The 22,623-nt window shown below is 41.9% G+C and overlaps 1 protein-coding gene across 3 annotated transcripts; it reads left to right on the top strand.

The window, feature by feature from the left end:
• The first annotated feature begins 99 nt into the window (after positions 1-99).
• ube4b (ubiquitination factor E4B, UFD2 homolog (S. cerevisiae)) lies at positions 100-22,623 on the top strand. 3 transcript variants are annotated; one of them, XM_078288288.1, is made up of 29 exons: positions 100-388; positions 1,651-1,870; positions 3,402-3,537; positions 4,502-4,589; positions 4,954-5,098; positions 5,247-5,472; positions 5,723-6,206; positions 6,883-7,097; positions 8,892-9,033; positions 9,520-9,620; positions 9,837-9,951; positions 10,362-10,445; positions 11,162-11,218; positions 11,988-12,104; positions 12,397-12,495; positions 12,590-12,703; positions 13,099-13,297; positions 13,963-14,101; positions 14,184-14,283; positions 14,528-14,655; positions 14,905-15,003; positions 15,294-15,529; positions 16,271-16,397; positions 16,824-16,968; positions 17,225-17,359; positions 17,558-17,749; positions 18,781-18,955; positions 20,555-20,701; positions 21,466-22,623. In XM_078288288.1, exons 1-29 carry the CDS (start codon positions 365-367, stop codon positions 21,528-21,530), a joined length of 4,254 nt encoding a protein of 1,417 aa, XP_078144414.1. In that variant the 5' UTR covers positions 100-364; the 3' UTR covers positions 21,531-22,623. The 3 variants fall into 3 exon arrangements, with proteins under 3 accessions (XP_078144414.1, XP_071763483.1, XP_071763482.1); XM_071907382.2 differs by lacking the exons at positions 5,723-6,206; positions 6,883-7,097 and having other exon boundaries at positions 13,969-14,101; XM_071907381.2 differs by lacking the exons at positions 5,723-6,206; positions 6,883-7,097.

The raw sequence follows: 22,623 nt of genomic DNA, 5'->3' as shown, positions 1-22,623 counted from the left end.
AATATTGAATTTATTGGAGCACATTAAAACCACAATAATGCTCCCAGTAGTCTTCCGTCACGTGACATACGAAACCAAAATGGCTGCTCTTGTATTTTGACGTATAATAGCTAGCTACTTTTCTATTTGTTTCATTCTTGGTAGAAAACTATCAAACGAGAGACTTTTTGAAGGAACTGTCTCTCACTATCCTTCTTGCTTTGGCTTCCTAATTTTTATCTTCAAGACAATCACGACTGACATCTCTTTGTTGAACGAGTTAGACTATGCACATTTGGTTCTAACAGCAGGCTAGCTAGCTGGCTCTGGCTGGCACACATCAAGGCAGTTGTAGAAATTGTAATAGCTAGCTAACTTAGCTACGATGGAGGAGTTGAGCGCTGATGAGGTAAGGTGAAAATGGATATGCACTTTTTTTTCTTCAAAATAACTACCAGGCAGTTAACGTAACTTTGTTTCATTGCAATTTAGACTTTTGTTCGCCTATTCCTTCCTTCCTTTCTCTTTCTCCTCTGAGGCTAGCTGACCTGGCTGTTAGCTATTTTTCTGTTAAAGCTAAGTGGCTAGCTTAGTCTAAAAAAGAATAAATGCCTCCACGACAAATGCCACATTTAGCTAAACGCCGGTATGCCTCAGTTCATGTTACTTAACGCTACCTATATGAAATGTATTCGAGGAGAGTGAGCTAACCTAACATAGTACTCCGAGCTAGAAATGTTTGTGGGTCGTATTTTTGTGTTACCGTTAGAGATAATTTCATTTAACGTTAGCTAGATTGAGCACTAGCTAAGCTAGAAGCTATGTATAAGCTGGTACATAGATAACGTTAACATTGTTTTAGTGGAAATAATTGCAAGTGTATGCAATTCTTCTCCTTTGCCAGTTATCTACAAGTTACACTTGTAGCAAATGCTGTGCTTGCTGGGTTGATAGGCTAGCCTGCCTGCGCTAAGCTAACATTTGCTAACGTTGTTTTGCTACGCGTTAGCTAGAAATTAGCCTGCGAGACGACTCAGCATAAAAAACACACTGGGCCACCATTGTGCAATCAACTGTGGGCCGGCTATGTGGCCACTGGACACTTCTCATTGAACTACAACTTATTACAACTTATACTTCTAGTGTCACCCTGTAGACCCGCATTTAATCGACCTTACAAGTTGGCCGGTGAATTACTACCGTACTCAACGTACAGCTATTTAGCTATCCAGCTGAGTTGGGACTAGCTAGTGGTGACATTTCCCCCTTTGTCTGTACTGTAGGTTAGATCCCATCTATCCAACAAGGCCTGTGGTTCTTTAATAAATAGATGATACAAATAGATATACAAACCGATGAACCACTGCCTTAAATTGTAGCTCTCCTTTCTGAGGCTAATTAGCAATGCTGAGAGGGATAAGGAAAGTTACCTGAACCTACATTTTGTATGTTGTCAAGGCTGGGCTGACTGTGCCAGTAACATATAGAAGCCTAAGAATGTGGCTTATCATGTAATGGTTGATATTCATTTGCACAATACTGTTACAATAAAATCTTAAATCATATAGGGTTGTACTACAGTAGGTACTGAAGTCAGTACCATTAGTAACAAAGCCTCAACACAATTTGATTGAATGTGTTTAACAAAATGTGTGTGTGTCTTCATTCAAGATTCGCAGAAGGCGACTTGCCCGACTGGCAGGAGGACAGACATCACAGCCTAGCACCCCTCTCAGCACCCCCCTGACATCCCCACAGAGAGAGACTCCACCTGGACCCCTCCCTGGACCTTCAGGCGCTACACCCCAGCCCCTGCCACCAGCTGCCTCTCAATCATTGGGGCTCAATGTCCACAGTGGTACCCCTGCCACATCCCCTATGGGCGCCTCTGGTATGAATAAAAAAAGAGCCACAAGTATCAGAGTACATTTTGTCAATTTCTAGTAGCCTTCATGTTTCATGCTGTGATTGTAGGCAAGTAGTATTTTTAGTTGACTTCTGCATGCCGTCCGTACACAAAAGTACATTGTACTTTTTGTTTACTGGGTTTGATGTAAAAACAGATCAGGATACATGAAATGGACAAAACTGCTAACATTTCCAGCCAACTGTCTAAAGGTGTTGTCATAGCACTATTGTATTTTCCCTCTAATATTGGTCTTCAGTGTAACCCAATCATCCTAAACTGATGGCCTTGCGACGTGTTGCCTCTGAGCCTTGGAAGGTAAACAACCTGGGTGACGTGAGGTTGAGAGCACTTCAAAGGGACCTTGTTATTTGGACAGCCAATGGCAGTCATGCACACCGAGTAATGTGGTCAACAAAAACAGCAGCAGCTTACTGTGCTAACCAGTGTCCGCATTTGACATCAAGTGTAGGCCCCCGCTGTAGAGTGGGGATTGATGCTTTCATCCATATACTGCTCTAGAAACAATAACAATAACAACAATAGCAATCTCCTGGCATTGTTGGGACTCATAGATGTGGCCTCTTTGGTGCACTTTTATGACTGACTGTTTTACAGTGCTGCTTTTGATACTAAGCTACGTGTCATTTTCCACTTCTTGAGGGTTAACTTACTGCTTTTTTGGCATGTTATTTGTTGTGAATATTTTGCTTTGACAATATCAGTTTATTATCTGATTTACTTAGGCAAATGGTTTTGTTTATTTGACTAAATGGTCAGTAATGATGCCGATTGTTGTGCAACCAGGAAGAGAGTTGCTAATTCCTGCCCTTTTATCCACAATAAGATCTGGGTGCTAATCAGCTTTGTGTTTACCTATGTACAGCAATCAGGCTTTACAATGCCATGGCACACCACACAGAGCTTAAGAACACCATTCTGAGTCTTTATTAACCCAATGTAGCTGGACAACAGTTTCTTCCATATTGGTGATACTAGTAATAGTTCTGACGCAAAATATAAAACTTCAAATGGCTGTGAAGTTATGTTTCATTTATTGAGTGTACCTAAATGGTGTTTGTTGGTGATGTGTTAATTTTGAAAAGGTACTCTCTTGGGACTCTTTTGGATGTGAAATTATTTGTCTTCTGTGACTTGAATTTGTTCTGTATATTTTGATCACTTGCTATGACATTGTTTTTGGTGCCCTGGTACTGGCTTGCCTATCATTTATGATACTCACGTTAGCTGGGCTACTGCCTAAATTAGATTATATTTTCTCAACTTCCAGATGCATTTTCATTGTTTGTGGGAGGATTTAAACAGCTATGGAAGTTGTTGCATCTGTTAGGAGCAGATAGTAAATAATACATTTTGAGTCTATTTGCTTTAATATAATACCTATTCTAGAGTTTATAAGAAAGATGCAATTATTTAAAGTTTTATGGCATATCCGTGTCACATTTAATTGTTTGTGCTTTGAAGGTGCTCATTTGTTGTGTCTTGCTTTTTGCAGGGGTGGCATATGGCAGTCAGAGCAGCGAGGGCGTGAGCTCCCTCTCCAGCTCCCCCTCTAACAGCCTCGAGACTCAATCCCAGAGTTTGTCCCGATCCCAGAGCATGGACATTGACACCGCCTCCTGTGAAAAGAGGTGATGATTTCCCTAGTAGAGAATGGCTTATTGTTCAGCTCCGTAAGATCTTGTTCAGCCCTGTTAAAGGATCATATTTTTTATGTTTGCAATCACTGACACTTATTTTATTGAATGTTGCACTAGTGGTGATACTTCCTGAATCAATACAGTGTGGTTACAGCTGCCCTACTGTATTTTATTGCATGTGTTGCATATGTTGTGTCTTTTGTATATAAATAGCTAAATACTGACTCAGCCAGAGCCTAGGTTGGAAAAAGAGTTAGCCTTTTAAATCATGATGTCCTGTAAAGGAAAATCCATCCTAAACACTTCAACACTGTTAAAAACAGCTATTGATGATGTACCTTGTTCAGGTGCAATCTCTGGGGTCTGTCAAAAGTCGTTCTGGGAAATGTAGGAACTAACTAAAGTAGAAGTAGACGAGGCAGATTGAGGGAAAAGTGGGCACACCAAAAAAGTAAATTCCAACACTTGATCACAAAATAACTCCTGCAATGCACTCACAGATTGATATATAACAGTGTAAGAGTATCTGAGGGTGGATTTTTCCTTTTGAAGTAAGTCTGATCTACCGCTGAAATTTATGCTCTGGGCTTTGGTCAATGTTTGTAGCAACCTCTCATCAAAGTGCGTGTTATGTGTTTCATAACATGGCCACATGCCTTGGTTTGCTCTCACAAAATCTGATTATGAAGTTTACTAATAGCACATGGGGCACACATAAATGTATCAGGAACGTAGAGCCCACATTAGTCAAGCCTCTCAGTGAAGATGTGGGATCAGCCTGGTTGTACAGTTTGTAGTGAATGAGATGGCCAAAGGAGACCTGGTCAACGTTTCAAGGTCATTCCTTCGGTTGAGACACTTGGTATGGACCATTGAGCACAGGTTGTGTGTTTGTGTGGTGTGGTTGTGGATGAAGAGACTGACTGAGCACTATGCCTCTCTTTTTATATCCCAGCATGTCCCAGGTGGATGTGGACTCAGGGATAGAGAACATGGAGGTGGAGGACAGCGATCGCAGGGAGAAGAGGAACTTGGCTGAAAAGGTAAATGGCAGCAACAAACATTTCATAACAGAGAGGCTCTTTCTCTCTTTATTGTCTAGTCTACACTTGGCCTACTTTACTTTGATCAAACACTTCCTGAGATCAAGTGAGTCTTGAAATGCGTAGACGTAAGGGAACTCCTGGGTTTTTTGTGTATTTCCTGTAAGGTAGTTGGGGACTTACCGTAGTTGCTATTCTTGGTTTGACACACTGAACCTTATCTCTTGACAAACATTGCAAATCAGAATAATCATAACATCACCCACTCCACTATACACTTGTAGATATTTTTTTCCCTTTGCTCTCTAATTTAAATGTCTGTAGATTGTAATCGAGCCCTTGCTGTTGTCCTTCTGCTCCTCAGGAAACCTCTGCCAACTCAGATGTCTCTGAAGAGCAGGCTCTGCAGCTCATCTGTAAGATCCTCCGTGTATCCTGGAAGGAGCAGGACAGAGATGTCATCTATCTCCCCTTGCTGGCCACAGAGTTCCACCAGAACCCTAAAGACGGTAGGTCGTTGAATAGCCTCCTGATCCCCGTCAGCATAAGTTGAATGACCTTGTACTCTGAAACGGCAAGGTCTTGTTTACAACTGACAGATCCACGGATTTGGATGTCGGTGTATGTTGACTATTATCGATTCCCTCTCTCCTGTAGTATTCTCTGACTTCAAAGACCTGATTGGTCAGATCTTGATGGAGGTCTTAATGATGTCCACCCAGTCGCGTGTCCACAACCCCTTTGCCAGCTTGACCGCCACTTCTCAGCCAATCGCAGCTGCCAAATCCCCCGACCACCGTCTGACGCTGGTGCAGCCCTCCAGCCAGGGCAGCAGCCCCATGGCCCCCAGTGCAGGGTCCTTTGGAGCCAGCTCTCTGTCCAGGCAAGTACCTAGACACTACGTTAAGCACTTTGTTGATATCAGACAATCAAAGTCAAGGAGACATTTAGGTTGCGGATTGGCTGTCTATGTTGACATCCGTGAAAATGTTCTTTATTTATGGTATGTGTGGTTGGGAGCCGCCTTGTTTTTCATGGCATTATTTTTTATTTTAGTTTGATGTTTTGTGTAACACTTCCTCACTGTTGCTAGGTGATTTTTGCCAATCACCATCTCACAATGTTGTCCACAGTCTGTATGGGTGTAGTCCACACTCGATGACTTTGAATGCAGCCAGGATGACCTCCCCATCTCTCCCCATCCCTACTACACCCTCCGCACCATCTACTCCCTCTACCCCACAATTCATTGTGCCTCCCAGCCCACCCACTCCTGCCATTCCGAGGCTCTCCCTCAACCCCCCATCCGCCCCCCTGCCCATCTCCCAGCGCTACCGGCCCTACTCTGTCACCTCTCCCTGGGGGGTTTCCACTCCACCTAGCCCAGGCTACAGAGGAGCTAGTCTCCCTATGCCTTCTCCTAGCCCTGCAGGACCCTCCGTACCCCCCAACACCCCAGTCCCTGTGCCACCACCCAGCCCTCAATCCCTCCCCTTCAGCTCACCCCGGCCTCGTCCCCACCCCACCTCCACATCCCCTCCCATGGTGCCCCCTTCGCCCAGATCAAACACCAGACGAGCTGCCTTTGCTGCCGGGATCCCACCGTCTAGGTACCTCGTCAGCCATCTGTATGACAATGTGTGGTGCACCTGCAAGCAATCATACTAAAAGTTTAATCTTTTGTGACCCACGTGATTTGAGTATGGGTTTGAATTAAAAGGCTTGCAACTAAACATCAGACAACATTAACTAAACATCCTTTTTATTGTGTACATTGCTTCTGATATAAAGTTAGATTTCCATTTTATGCATTTAGATGATGCTCTTGTCTAAAGCGCCTTGTAATCAGTGAAACAGTAGAATAAGATTTAATTCCTAGATCAGCAGAATTGCAGTTGCTTGTTGTTTACACATGTTTCATTTTTAGGAAATCTAACCTGTTTGCAAATGAGCATGATAAGATACAGTTTAACCAATGGGTTTTATAGGTTTTATGTTGCTATAAAATGCTCCAGCAATGGAGCATTGTGAAATGGCTTAAGGCCAGCTTGTTAAAGACTTAACCACATATTCTGGTATGACTGTTTGTGAAACTCACAGGACTGTTATTCGTTGAGAGAGAAAGTGTTCTGACACTGTGTTATATCTGCAGACAAACGGCATTGATGAATATAAAAAAAAAACAGCACAAGAACTAGTCTTAAAGCAAGCATGCACCCCTCCTGCATCCTTTCCTTCTTGCTCCCTTTTCCCTTCCCCCATTTTCTTGTGACCTGTGTCCATTCTACATCAGTCTTCATGTTTTTTTTTCACCTTCCTTCTGTCTCCCCATGTTTGCACATCATCCTTTCTTTCCTCCAATCCTTCCCTCGCTCCTCCTTTGCCTTTTCCTCGTCACGCCAGCCCGCTGTCGTTCCTGTTCTTTGCCCTCTCTGACATGTCTCAGGACAGCAGTGATGAAGATTCTGAGGAGGAGGAGGATTTTGCACGGGTTCAGTTTGGGTCCAGGTACACCGCTGCACGGTGTGTGTGTGTGTGTGTGCTCGCTCAGTAATGGGCCCACCGCATGCTTCAGTGTGCCCAGGTGGCTTGCCACTAACAGCGCACGAACACGCCAGGGTGGACTGGTGAAAGATAGACTGAGGGAGGTGTAGCCATCTTTCAGTTTCCCTTAACTGTTTTGGCCTCCAATCAGACTTGTGATATCGTCATCTGGTAGTAAGCAGTTTTATGCAGTTAGATCAAAAGGGGAAGTAAATGAAAGTAGTGAATTTTCTGCACCCCAGCTGCAAGATGTGGTAGCACCCAAGAATCCAACCACTTTCATGGTGAATTAGGTCTGTAGGAGTCACTCAAATTGCCAATATTTCCATAATCTTAAGCCTTCATAATAATTTCCTTCATTTTTTATTTGGAGTATATGAGTTTAGGAGACTACTAAATGGACGGAGGTACTGGTGAAGTTTTGCACCTGTACTGATGTGATGATAATGTGATAGTTGCCCGCTCCAGGGAGGTCAGGGTCAGCTATAGAACAGCACCCTTGGAGCTGGTAGTGTTTCTCTGTCTTGCTGAAGGACATTTCAGCTGTGCAGATGCCTGCGTACACAGAGTTTGAACCCAGGTTCCACTTGGATGGTCTCTCCAACCACTATCACCCTGCCATCCCAAAATCCCAGGGACAATCCGATTATCCCAGAGGAATGATCCTCCACCCAGAAAGACAACGTATAAACTTAAAGGGAAACTTTCCATTAAACATCATTTAGCCCATTTAGTACAGCATGAGACTGTTATGCACTTGGCTTAGTAGAGCTGAGCAGTGTGTTCCTGAATTTTATGCATGGATGGTATCATTAGGATGGAACCGACCTCATCCAGATTATTTTTGGAAACTACAGTGAGAAAGGGGGGTTTGAATTTCCTGTTCCCTCCGCTATGTGGGTTTTGCGCTGCCATTGGGTAAAGAGTATATAGGCTGAGCTGAGCTGAAATGAGAGCATTTGGTGTTGCTGTTGTGAAGACACAGTGGAGTTTAGTTCAACTTAGAATTCTTTATTCAGGGAAAACTCTAATATGAACAGTAATTAGATAGAATATTTCTAGATAGTCTGCCTGATTTCCACCATTTATTTCTTCTGTTCTATTCTATTCTATTCTGTCCTGTTCTGTTCTGTTCTGTTCTGTTCTGTTCTGTTCTGTTCTGTTCTATTTTCTTCTTGAGGAGAAAATAGAATATGTCATGCTGCCCTGTAGTGGAATGTCAATTTAAGAAGTTAGTCTTGATTTCAAGAAAATTGTGACAGAGGCGATATCCATGCAATGCCTGTGTACTGTGGAGAAATAACAAGACTAATGGCTTTATATCCTGAGGTTTGTTGTGCTGTGAAGCAGCTCACATACTAGAGGTCTGGCTTTTAAAGCTGACCACTAACAGCAAATAAAACTCATGTCACCACGTTTGCCAGTTAAAAGTGGCCTGGAGAATCCCATTACCTGCTTCAAAGGATTGCTACAAACAGCTCTTTAAGATTATTGGCTGAAATCTAATGTATAGGCCTTGTTTGATTTTTTCTTTTCTTTTTAATCTGTAGAGCCCAGCACTGAGATGCTGCCTGAGTTGCAATGTTGTCACTAATGCCTCATGTTTCTTTCAGGACCACAGGAAGAGAGTTGCTTGTTAATCATATAGCTCTCATTTCTCAATGCTGTGGATGTACCTTCCTGTTTCCCATTGTTTTAATGAGCCTCTGTCTGTCCCTTCTTCTCTCTCTCCCTCTCTGTTTCCCTCCCTCTCTTTAGTCTGGGTGCATCTGGAGGCGGGATGTCCTGCGATTCAGCCAGCGATCGCTTCACCATTGAAGCATGCAAAGAGACGGAGATGCTGAACTACCTCATTGAGCGTTTTGACAGTGTTGGCATGGAGGAGAGGAAGGCTCCCAAGGTAGCTGGCTGGCTGCCGGTGTGGCCCAGACACATAAATGTTTGTCAACCAGGGAGCTGCCTTTTATTCAGATGATTTAGACTTAAGCATTAGTCTGTTTTTTTACTAAAGAAGAAAAACTGTTCAGAGATCAGACTAGAGGATTAAGATTGTTAGATACACATGTGTCCCAATGACCTTTCTAATAGTAACAACTGATACTGAAATCCTTTTTGGCTTACTCAGCACAGTAGCTGAGATTTTTTTTATAAACTGTCCTGAGGTACAAAAAAAGAGTACAGCCTGTCCTTCTCTCATGGTCTCCAAAGAGACTAGCCACCACAGCCCAGTAGGTCTGGAAATGAGAGGAGGATTTGCTCCCACCAGGACACAGTGATTCAGCAGAATCTGAAGAGAGTTGCTGTGAAATTGACAGCATTAATGTTTATCGCACCTCTAACCATGTCGTTCTTGTCCCCGCTCCCCCTTTCTGTTTCGCTCTCTCAGATGTGCAGCCACCCGAGTGTCAGCCAGCTCCTCAGCAACATTCGCTCTCAATGTATTTCCCATGCTGCCCTGGTCCTGCAAGGCACCCTCACCCAGCCTAGGTAGGCGAGCCAGCCAGTCACTTTGACATTTCACTGCGTTGTGGCCCTTTCTTATTTCTCTTTTCTCTTTGTCATTATATATTGGGTACACTCTGTTCCTTTTATGTTTTCTTTGAATGAGTCTCCATAGCAACTACTCTTTCACCTTGCCTCCACACACAAGTTGTTATTTTTTTTTTTTGGTACACTGCATCTCTTTCTGTTGCCTCCACAAAGGAGCCCTCTTCAGCAGTCTCTGCTGGTACCTTATATGCTGTGCCGGAACCTTCCATACGGCTTCATCCAGGAGCTGGTGCGCATTACACACCAGGAGGAAGAGGTCTTCAGACAGGTGGGCCACTACACTATATTGACCCAATCATATTCTAATTTTAAAATATATATCTGGAGTCTATCTGGAGATAATAATTGTCATACATGAGGGAACAGCCTTATCTACATAATTGAATGTAGTTAGGGGAGGGAGTGCTTATGCTCATTATTTGCTCAGGTTCAATAAAATCCAAGATTTTCTCTGACATGCAGCTGAAATTGGCGAGGGATTATAGACCCAATTTCACCTCAATACCTTGTTCAGGAGGTCGCTCTAAAACACCTTTTCCCACGGGAAAAAATTGCAGCAATTTGGAAAACATGCAAAAACCCACACTGAAGATTTTGCTGTGGGGTGAAAATGAGATTCATAAATCCACTGATATGCATGACATTTTCACTATCTCTCTGTTTATCTTCATGTTTCAGATCTTCATTCCCATCCTTCACGGACTGGCTCTGGCAGTGAAAGAATGTTCCTTCGACAGTGACAACTTTAAATTCCCCCTCATGGTAAGGAGATCTATGTCCTGGCCCTACCTACCAGGCAGGAGATGAGACTTAAATGTAGTCACGGTTACATGGGATGTAGGGCTTAATGTGGTCTTCTAAATGCTGTCTGGCAGCCAGTCAGACAGCCTGTCTACTTAGCAGATGGACAGCCCCAGACGTGTATGTATGTGTGCAAGCATGTCTAAATATATAATGGATTGTCCCCACTGTGCTGCTTCTCCTCTAGGCAAAGTATGATGATGAATCTCTTGCTAGTTTGACAAGCTCATTTAGAAACCTTGAGAAAAACTCCCGCTATGGTAGTCACCGCTCCTGCCAGAATACAGGAATAGAACATTTTATAATCTGGTTTTGGACCTCTTTAAATTTGGTGTATTTGAGTAGATAATAGGTGTTTAATTTTATAGAACACTTATTGGCATTGAATTGCCACAGTGCAGAATGTGTAGTGCACCACTTTCCAGAGAATACTGTTGGACATTTTTCTTACAATAGTAGTAAGTAAATAATACATTTTTAGATCTTGAATTGTCAACTCATCTCATCAAATGTCTAACTGTAAATTTGATTATATAAAAATCAAGCAAATAAAGTATATATTGTTTTGGAGGGCTAAAAAAATTGTCCATGTTGCCAGATTTAGAGAAATTTAGAGACAGTTTGGTTAAAGTTTCCATTAAAGAACCATATTTAATGTGTTTGTTCTCTTTCTACAGGCATTAGCTGAGCTCTGTGAAATCAAGTACGGAAAGACTCACCCAATGTGCAATTTGGTGAGTGTTGTGTCCAGCCAACATTACGATACTTTGTATTCATCATTATGCACTCACAGCTCAGATTGTTAAGCCTGTTTATTGCTCTAGCTAAACCAATAAAACCATCACCAAACAGCTCACTGTCTATTAGTATTTCCTTGAGATATGTGTTTTACTACATGCCTGGCCATTATCTTTGTTGTTCCTTGCATAAGTAAACAGTCCTGCTGTAGACGTACCTTTAGCTGAATTCCTCAGCTAGATACCAGCAGGGCCACTTGACAGCAGCACAGAGGAATGTGCTCTGCTTATTTTATTCATGACATTTCTTCCTGGTTCATGTCTAGGAGAAGGGCAAGACAAAGTTCCCTTGTGCATGAAGAAGGACTGTGACTAAATTTAGCCAGATAACATTCTCTCAAATCAGAGTTCTCTGAAGTTGCATTAAACTCACTTGTTCACTTGCTAACTGTCTGGTAATGACTGGGTTCAAAAACATCATACCTCTTGCATATTTCTATGCAGGCAGCTCTGAATTTCAGTTGCATTTTAGGCATTTATCTGACACACTTATTCACAGTGACTTAAAATGAGTGAGCAGGTAGGCATTCAGTGTCTTGCTCAAGTACAGTTTGATATGGCTGTTAATGGACACCGACACACATGATTGAATCTTTATGACAGGATGCTTACTCTCATCACTAGGCCATAAAATATGTTTTAAATGATGAATTGACTACACATATAAACCCGTGTTTCATTCTGTGTAATGTGTGTGTGTGTGCAGGTAACGTCGCTGCCCCTCTGGTGTCCCAAACCCCTGAGCCCTGGCTGTGGCAGAGAGGTCCAGAGACTGTCCTACCTGGGAGCCTTCTTCAGCCTGTCCGTCTTCGCCGAGGATGATGTGAGTCGCACAGCTGATGTGTCTTGTAGCTCTATCTATTCAATAAAGTAATTAACACAGCTGAATAGCATCAGATATCGACTGAACTGTAATGACTAGTTCACTGCATTGTATTCTTGTACTTCAAGGTCCTGGCAAAAGCAGTTTATGAAAAGTGGCTTTGCTGCACATTTTCTGTGAGAATGGAGAGCAAATCAGAGAGCAATAAGAAAAAATATTTCTATTTTTCTATGAGTTTTCTCTTTTGCAGTTTGTTAGGATTCATGTGTTACCTTTTCTTGCATTTCCTCAGACCAAAGTAGGAGACAAGTACTTCTCCGGCCCAGCTATCACCATGGAGAACACTCGAGTGGTCAGCCAATCCCTGCAGCATTATCTGGAGTCAGCAAGGGTGTGTCTCTGCTTCTTTATGGCTTTTATAGCTTTCCTCTTCACTAAATATGGAGTAATAACGTGGTTAAATTATTCTTTGTTGTCTTCATCAGGGTGACCTGTTCAAAGTCCTTCATAACATCTTACTGAATGGAGAAACTCGCGAGTTAGCTCTTAATTACATGGCAGCTCTAGTCAACTGCAATGTGAAGAAAGCCCAGATGCAGGTGAGTAGCAAAAGTTATTCGCACCAGTTATAAAGAGAATACTTGAAATAGAATAATGTTGTAGGTTTCCAAACCAAAAAATGTCAGTGTACATTGTGAACAATTTCCTCATTAATTCTTGATAATACTAACATTTGTATTAGGATAATTTATATAATGACAAAACCTAAATAACAAAAAAGTAACTTGGAGTTCAACTGCAAATTAGAGCATTTAAGTTCATTGCATTACAATTCTCCTGAATTCAAGGGATTTGGATAAATACGGCTCTGCTGTATGATATAGGTTTAGAAAACTACAGGATATGCCTAGTCTATGATTTGTCTTTCATTACAAAGTTACATTGCTTGTTACATTGCAGCTGACTGTTCTATATTCATTGTCCTTTCTCCCAGACCGATGACAAGCTGGTGTCGACAGACGGCTTCATGCTGAACTTCCTATGGGTGCTACAACAGCTGAGCATGAAGATCAAGCTGGAGACAGTGGACCCCTACTATATTTTCCACCCGCGCTGTCGCCTTGTGGTCAGCCCAGAGGAGACCCGCCTGAAGGCCACCATGGAGGAGCTCAAGAGCTGGCTGGCAGAGCTGCGTGAGTTGACAAACATGAAAATACAGGATTTATCGTCAGGATAACCCAGTTGGGGTCAGATAATGTTTGTTTCTGCAAACAAGTTTTGTGCTTGAAGTTTGGTGTGAGTTGTTTGTGCAGTACATTCATATGAGTGTTTGAATGCCAGCCCAGTAGCACTGGTATATGGTCCATAAACCTTTGCTATTTTGAGAAATCTGTTGCTTACATAGAGAGGAGCCATTTTTATTCATTTATGAGTCTTTAAAGTGATTCATCAACTCAGATCTGTGCGTGATTCAGAAGTGATCCAATTGATCTCAGATGAATCATCCTTGTGTTATTGTGTCAATATTCCTTCTGCCTCTGCTTTATTTGGAACCTTGCTCATCTTCAAGATGATAACAGATACACATGTTGTTCCATACCCAGTTCATGTCATAGATTAAAATAGAGTACCATTTATTTATGCCACAATGAAATCCTTTGACACACTTCACCAAACTTCCCATGACTTGCTTGGTCAAAATAACCAACATGTTGCTCAAACGTTATTCCAGAAGCATCATAAAAGTTAATTTGTCTAGGCACTCGAGTGATACTTAATTAAATGACACTGTCTTCCCTGAATGGCATTATTTGTGTCTATATTGTGCGTATTTAATTCTATCTGTCCGTGTTGACAGATGAAGATCCCACCAAGTTCTCAGAACCCAAGTTTCCCACCGAGTGTTTCTTCCTGACACTGCACACCCACCACTTGTCCATCCTGCCAGGCTGCAGGCGCTATATCCGCAGGTTGCGGGCCATCCGTGAGCTCAACAGGTATATATAGACACACACGCACACAGCTACTCATAGCATAGTCAGTATGTGTGTATTAACTCTAATGTGTCTCCCATATTAGGACCGTGGAGGAGCTGAAGAACAGTGAAAGCCAATGGAAAGACTCTCCCCTGGCCAGTCGACACAGAGAGATGCTCAAGCGATGCAAAACCCAGCTCAAGGTTGGTTCAACATCCTTGTCAATGCACCCACTGTCTCTCCCTCCTATTCTGATCAAGCCATGATCATTGATTTAAAGATACTGACTTCTGACTTGCATGTAGCCTTTGCCTCTCAGCCAAGTTTAATTGTATGTTAGAGAAATTGTGTTCAGACCTATCCTCTAAGACTGAAATCTGCAGAACGGTGAGACAGAGCATGTTTACAGAGATGTTATGCTAATTATGTGTGACTTTGTCCTGTCAGAAACTGGTGCGGGCCAAAGCTTGTGCTGACGCGGGCCTTCTGGACGAAAACCTGCTCCGCAGATGTCTGCAGTTCTACAGCACGGTCATTCAGCTCATTCTTCGCATGGTGGACCCTGCCTACCCCCAGTGAGTCGCACTACCACTGACAGACCGTGTCGCTGTTGGTGTGGTGTGATGTGAAAGCGATAGAAGTAGCATCGCACAAAGAGAAAAAATGTTGTCAATTTTATGTTTTGGGACAAGTGTCCCCCTTGGTTATTATTATTATTATTATTATTATTATTTGCGCTGTCTGTCATGCCGTGTTTCACTTCAGAGTGGATCAAAAACGAAAATGAAGTACCATGTTTTTTTTTTTCCTCATCCCTTATACAGCATTACCCTGCCACTGAACCCAGAGATTCCCAAAAGCTTTGCTGCTCTGCCTGAGTTCTACATTGAAGACGTGGCTGAGTTTCTGCTTTTCGTTGTGCAGTGAGTTCATAGTTCTCCGTCTTATTGATTTCACACTTAGGTCTCATAGGTCCAGCTTGTCTCTCCTGTTGATGTTAAATAATAAATGTTCAAGCTGTAACACCTCTGGTCAAAAAAAATAAAAAAGACAATATAATACAAGATAAATAAAAATGAAACTTGAACAGACACAAACAATTACAGAAAAAAACCATTTAAGATGTAACTAAAGAATGATTTAACATAAGCTGTTCTCACTTCCGCTTTTCTCATTCCTTCCTCCCTCTTATCCTCCTCCTCTCTTCTCCCAGGTATTCTCCCCAGGTTTTATATGAGCCTTGTGTCCAGGACATCGTCACCTTCTTGGTGGTGTTCATCTGCAGCCAGAACTACATCAGGAACCCCTACCTTATCGCCAAGCTGGTGGAGGTGTTGTTTGTCACCAACCCGGCTGTACAGCCACGCACCCAGCGGTTCTCTGAGATGATGGAGAACCACCCGCTGTCTGTCAAACAGCTGGTCCCCGCCCTTATGAAGTTCTACACTGGTGAGGCCGTAGAGGAAGAGCCACAAAGGTTCTGATAAGTCATAGGAAATGGGTTAAATATTGTATATAGTCCTGTAAAAAAGAGTAATTTTCACGCCTTATGTTATACTAATACAAAGTTAGCCATCCACTAAAGTATAGATTTTCGAGTAATTAGTAGTGTTTGGTAGATCGTAGGTGATTGGACAAATATATTGGGGTGGCAATTCCCCAATTTAAGTTACCTTGATCTTTGGTAAAAATGTAGCTTAGTGCAAGACACTCAAATGGGGAAGTACATGCGGGGTCAAAAATTACCCTCAAGTTGATTTTAAGAAGGTTACATAAACACATGCAGCATTTCACAACCTTTCCTCAGGGTGCGCTGGTTTTGTGTGCTTCCCCTTTTTACTGTCTTGTGCTACACATGCTTCCTGTTGGGAATGCACTGCGACCGGTGCAACTGGTTCATAATTTTATGCTTTTTCTTGCCTGCAGGACATACAGTATAATACTGTAAAATGACCCTTCCTTGTGTAATCCCTCCCTTCCTCAGGCTATATTTGAATTCAAATCATCACGCCTATACTGTGCACAGTATCTGTGTGTGTCATGGACAAATACGGGGATTACTTATACAGTATATGTAACGAGGACTGGTTGACAGGAGGATGTACACAGTTGCTGGACCCTAGTAGTTCACCAAGTGCTAGAAGAAACAGGACATTGTCACACAAAACTGACTGAGTCTTTTCTCGGCAGATGTGGAGCATACCGGCGCCACCAGTGAGTTCTACGATAAGTTCACTATCCGGTACCACATCAGCACTATCTTCAAGAGTCTCTGGCAGAACATTGGCCACCATGGCACCTTCCTGGAGGAGTTCAAGTGAGTTTGCTTCAGTAACACTGTGCAGAACTTGTTGGAAAGCAAAAGTGTTTGAAAGTGACTATTTTGCATGAGTTAATTGTAATATCATAGATTGCTGTTCAAGTTAAATTGTTGAATTGAATTTCACAATTTGGAGGCTTGTATATTGCATATTTTAAATACGCTTTGGTCTGGAATTTCAATACATTTCAGTGTCATGAAAATTTGATCATCCTGATTGTCTACCAATTGAGTTTAGATAGTAAATCTACTGTATATCATTGTACAATATCATTGTTGAAATCAATCGGCACACGATTATTTTTCAAAATTTGGTCTAGAAAAAATGGCACAATTTAGGTTTGAGAGAGTGGCTGTCTGTCTTAAATCAAATCCAGTTTGACCTATTCATCTATCTTGTATCATGCTTTCCCCTCCCCGTAGCTCTGGGAAGCAGTTTGTGCGCTACATCAACATGCTGATCAACGACACCACCTTCCTATTAGACGAGAGCCTGGAGTCCCTTAAGCGCATCCACGAGGTTCAGGAAGAGATGAAGAACAAGGAGCAGTGGGACCAGCTGCCTAGGGTCAGTGCTCAGTCATGGGAACAATGAAGTCTGATATTCATTCACCAGGTCATTGTAAAATACAATACTAAAACTTCAAAAGGAATTAAAAGCTTACATAAACATCTTGCCTCAAAACAAAAGGAAGAAACCAAACAAAACAAATCAAGGTGTTATCACCCCAGCTGGGGCATATGTACTTTGAATTTAACAGAGACTAACTGTTGTGGAAATGGTGGCGTTGGTTGTTGAGTGTTTTTTTTTCACCCACTTCCAGGAGCAGCAGCAGAGCCGTCAGTCCCAGCTGACTCAGGACGAGCGGGTGTCTCGCTCCTACCTGGCTCTGGCCACGGAGACGGTCGACATGTTCCACATCCTCACTAAGCAGGTCCAGAAGCCTTTCCTCAGGCCTGTGAGTACTGCTGCCCCCACAGGACATTCAGAGGAATGGTCACACTTATACATTACCTACTCTAGGCTCTTTGTGGGGAAATGTCTTCCCCACTGTGCACACAAATACAGGACAATTACTGTGATGGCAACAATTTTTGTATGAGGTGGACATGGTGAACAGGATTAGCTATTCTTGACTGTCTTTCTCTGTCTCCAGGAGCTGGGGCCTCGCCTGGCAGCTATGCTGAACTTTAACCTCCAGCAGCTCTGTGGGCCCAAATGCCGGGACCTGAAGGTGGAGAACCCCGAGAAATACGGCTTTGAGCCCAAGAAGCTCCTAGACCAGCTGACTGATATCTACCTGCAGCTCGACTGTGCCCGCTTTGCTAAAGCAATTGCAGATGACCAGGTTGGCACAGATGGGAATAAACCTTACCAATATTGACTAACATTTCCACTTACAGATCAAAAATCTTGACTTCGTGTAAAAAATACTTGCTAACTGAAGTAGAAGAACACAAGCGGGAGTGTGTTATGGTGAATAACGTCACAGTTGTGATCTGGTCACAAGTAATGGCCACAGGCGATTGTGGTAGATCTTCACAGCCATGATTTTATTCACTTTAACACATGAGAATGAATGCTCTATTGTATTTAGAGAACATATTACATTATCCTTAAATGTGTTTAAAAACATTGTTTATGTGTTTTTAAGTGCTAGAATCTGTACATTTTGGCCAGAAGACACAGTAGGTTTGGAACTAGCTAGTATGCTTGCTTTACTGTCTGAACTGAAAAGGTTTTAAAAGTGCTACAACCACAATATAATGTTTTCCTGGTGTTGCTTTTGGTTAACAACACAGAAAACAGTAAAATACTTAGTTAAACATTTGAGCCACTACCAGCATCAGAAAACAGTGTGTGCTTTCCCCTGGTGCGTGTTCTACATTACTTTTATTGGACTTACAGCACCACAAACATCTACTTGATTTCACATCTTGGTTGCAACCACTGCTAAATGCAAAATAACATTTACGTATTGACTATAGGCATTTGATAATATGTGATTGGTGTATGATGAATACTTACACTGAATAATGTCTTTGCCAATCATATTGTTCAGTTGAGACTAATGCCAGGACTGTGTATAATAGAAATTGTACAACAGGAACCACTTACTTGATCCAGCTGCTGCTTGTTGCACACTAATGTCATCATATTGGTTTTTAAGAAAGTGAACAAAGCTGTGAAATGATACTGTGAGGTTGAATTTATTGTATAGTGTGCAGACTCTGTTCAGAACTAGTGCAGAGTTTCTCAAATATGATTATGAGAATTATGCATAATTAATAAGAATGGATACTCTTGTCCTCTCAAAGACGCCCCTCTCCCTTGCAGCTCCCTAAAACATTTTTCCTTCTTTTCTCTCTCTCTCTGCAGCGGTCGTACAGCCGAGAGCTCTTCGAGGAGGTGATCTCCAAGATGAGGAAGGCCGGTATCAAGTCCACCATCGCCATTGAAAAATTCAAGCTGCTATCAGAGAAGGTGGAGGAGATAGTCGCCAAGAACTCTCAGTCTGAAATGGACTACAGTGACGCTCCTGACGAGTTCAAAGGTGTGTGTGTGTGTCCTCAGTGTTTCTGAGCACAGCAAATTATAGGTCTTTTGAAATTTTGATATCTAATGAAGAGATAAATTGGCTCAAGGAACATTTGCGTACTGTTTTCCCCTAGCTTCCGTGTATAAACTCGCACATTTCTCCTTTCTTTTTAACATTATTACAGGGTCCGTAAGCAGATCTGGAAAATGAATTTTAATGATCTCCAGGTCGTGAAATTTTAAGAATTTTACAAGAACGTTGTTCAGTCCTGATACATATGATCATATATTTTATGTAGTTATAGACCCACTATCATTTCACATACTGTATTTGTTATTGTAAAGAATATTCTTAGCAATCATATTGCGCCAACAACAGCAGCATTCATCATATTGAACATCAACCAAAATCTACAAATCCAGTCATTAAATACATTTTGTAATTTTGAAATGTGGGGGGGGGGAAAATCATGGAATCCTGTGATTAGCTTTCCTGCACTCAGTCAGTAAGTCACTCAGTCTGTTTTGCCCTTTGTAGAAAAAGGCACTTAACTAAGAAATCATCTCTGATCCCAGATCAGTCGGTGCAGACAGAAAGGATCTTGAGCAACCTCTATCAGTGTAGAATTCCAGACATTTTGCAGGGGATTTTGCGGCTCATGGAGGTCATATAGACAGCTTAGAGCAGGGCTATCCTATAACCGCAGACTTAATATAATCTAGAATGGGAACGTGGCCCACATACCACCTTTGATTCCTAGATATGCCAGCCTACCCACCACACTCGATGGGAGTGTGCCGTACAAGACACATGGGTGTCGGCTTTCTATGCAGTTAGAATCTCCCACGGCAGGTTTTATTTTTAAACGTGTAACACATGAGTCGTACTGTAACAACCTTGTGACATTTCAATATAGGGCACATTTCATCTGATTCTCTTATTGGGTTTATTGGCTATTTCCTTTCCTGAGGTTTTGATAGGTGCACCAATTATGCTGTCACATAAAATATATTGGGTCTGAGCTATATTTTCATAAGTTAGCATCGGACATTTCTCTGGCTGACACGAGCACGTGTAGACAAAATGTATTTAGGTTTTTTAACAGAAGAGGAAACCTTACGGACAATCCATGCCTTTTAAATTTAAATGTAAATGCAGAAACTCAAATGAAGTGCGATATCTGCAGTTTCATTCATTCATTTATGGAGTAGCAGATGACCAAAACAGCTGTTTTTTTTTTTGGAAAATTACTTACAAAAGCCATACAAACACTGCAAACTAAGTGGGTAATTTAGCTAGTGGCATACCATTGTTCAGATATATGGACAAAATATGAACTCTATATAGTGTAGCTGGTGTACTAACTCTTCTCCAGACATAAGGAGGCCATGAAATATCTTTTTATGTCTCTCTAAAGTAAATATGAAATAGTAATGTGACCCTTCACTGTGGAAAAATACAGGTGTTGATGCTGCTGGTTCTTCAAATCTCCCACTTGCAGCGCACCAATGAAGCATCAAATTAGGAGTTTTAACTGATGCACATTGGTTACTGCTTCGAGTGCGTTTGGGCCTTAATCCTGTATTAAACCTGTGTGTGACTGTGTTATAACAGACCCTCTGATGGACACACTGATGACTGACCCTGTGATACTGCCCTCGGGGAACATCATGGACCGCTCCATCATCCTGCGTCACCTGCTCAACTCCCCTACTGACCCCTTCAACAGACAGCCGCTCACAGAGAGCATGCTGGAGTCAGGTATCCACACTATGATGCCCTTTCACTATTGCATGGAAAGCAAGGAGAGCTGCTGTTCAGGATAGACATGCAAAGAAGAGTGCAAGTGCAAGAACCTGTTTTGTGCTTGTGACAATTGCCTAGTCTTTAATGATTTCAGGACACCTACAATACTATCAAAATTGAATGTTTTCAGCATATTCGACAGGTTTGGGGTCAATTCATGAATGAACTCATCAATCCAATTCAGCTGAGGAATTGGAATTGGAATTAGAAAAAAAAAACTACAGGAAACACAATTGGAATTGAATTGGAATTTCAGGAAGTTTCATTTAATTAAGTGAAATTATGTGAAGTTCCTTGTTTTTTTGTTTTTTTACCACATATCTGGGATTATATGTAGTGTTATATATTATCAATTCTGAATATTATAAAATGTTATAGGGACCTTTCAGGTGGTATTTGATGCATAACATGTAATACATACATTATGATTGAATGTATTTGATTTGTTTAACTGTCTTTTATTTGATTCATAATGTTTGATTTCTAATGTTTAGCAAGTCAAGACAAACTCTCTTAGAAGTGGAATTTCATGGAATTTCATGGAATTCAATTCTGTTTCCTGTCATTCCAAGTCAATTCCAATTCCAAATCCAACTCCAGGAATTGAAGTGGAATTCACCATGCATTCTCAGTTCAGTTCATGAATGGCCCGACCCTGATATTTGATTGTGAAGGTCAGTTCCTAGGCTTCTCCTCACGTTCTGTTCTCATTTCTACAGTCCCTGAACTGAAGGAGAGGATCCAGGCGTGGATGAGAGAGAAACAGGGAGGACGGCTTATCTAGCGACTCCCTGTCCCCGACGTCCGCCCTGCTAACCGTCACTAAGGGATGCTACCAACTCGACTGAATCAGAATCACCACTACCAACGACATCAAAAAAAAGCATTGTGGATGAAAAAAGGAAACCCTATTTGATTTTTACCCACCTTTATCCTTTTTGTCTCAGACCATCATTTGAAGGTCCTTGGCTCTAAAAACAAAACATAATAAAGTTAAGACTTTTAAAAGTTTTTTTGCTCATGACTTTGTGTATATATTCAAATATATACATATATTTAACGAGAGTTAGTTAATGCATTATAATGCTGCGAGGATAAGTTTCCACCACCTACAGGTCTACCAGCGAGGTGCATTCATTCACTTCATTGATCATTTTCCTTTACTGTTCCCATCCGTTTTGTAATAATGTGTATGTTGGCTTCATTAAAGACTTTTAATTATGTGAAGGGGAGGGCAATGCATTTGGGAGGGATGGGGAGGGTCTGATAAAATTGCTTGTCCTTTAGTTTCAATATCAAGACTGTGACAATGACGAGCTTGATGGAGTCCACGTAACGTATGCTCCTAATCATAGAGCTAACAAACATACGCACAATTTGTGCTTGTGGCCGACGAAGCTCGTAAATGGGATTATACCTAAAGGATGTAGCTCAGCGTAAACTCTAACCCTAAATGTCTGCTTTCTTTAGAGTACAGTGGGAAGTCAAGCATCGGTTTACCAGAATCCGTTACGTTGGTCCTTTCTAGTCCCATTTTTTTCCCTGTTGACTTTGATAAAGAGTGAATTTACTTCTTGTGTGTGCATGGCCTCAAGTCCAGAACCTCCTAAGCGCCTCATGGACTAATAACCCTGTTTATGGCGAAGCTGAACGAACACGAGAGAATGTAGCATGAACACCAGAGACACAGTTGTAGGAGCGCACCATTAAAAAGTCTGTTCTTCAGATCCACCGACATCTCACCTCAAGATGGTCTCTCAAAGCGCACTGTACCTAACTTGACCTTGCTGACCTTAACTGTACAGGAAATTATTTCCTTTAACCACATACTTGTTTTGGAAGCTAGGATTTTGAACTGAAATAAATGATGATGCACA

Source organism: Centroberyx gerrardi, chromosome 14 (assembly GCF_048128805.1).
Source record: "Centroberyx gerrardi isolate f3 chromosome 14, fCenGer3.hap1.cur.20231027, whole genome shotgun sequence".
Taxonomy (NCBI): domain Eukaryota; kingdom Metazoa; phylum Chordata; class Actinopteri; order Beryciformes; family Berycidae; genus Centroberyx; species Centroberyx gerrardi.
This window is presented reverse-complemented; position numbering and strand designations above follow the sequence as displayed.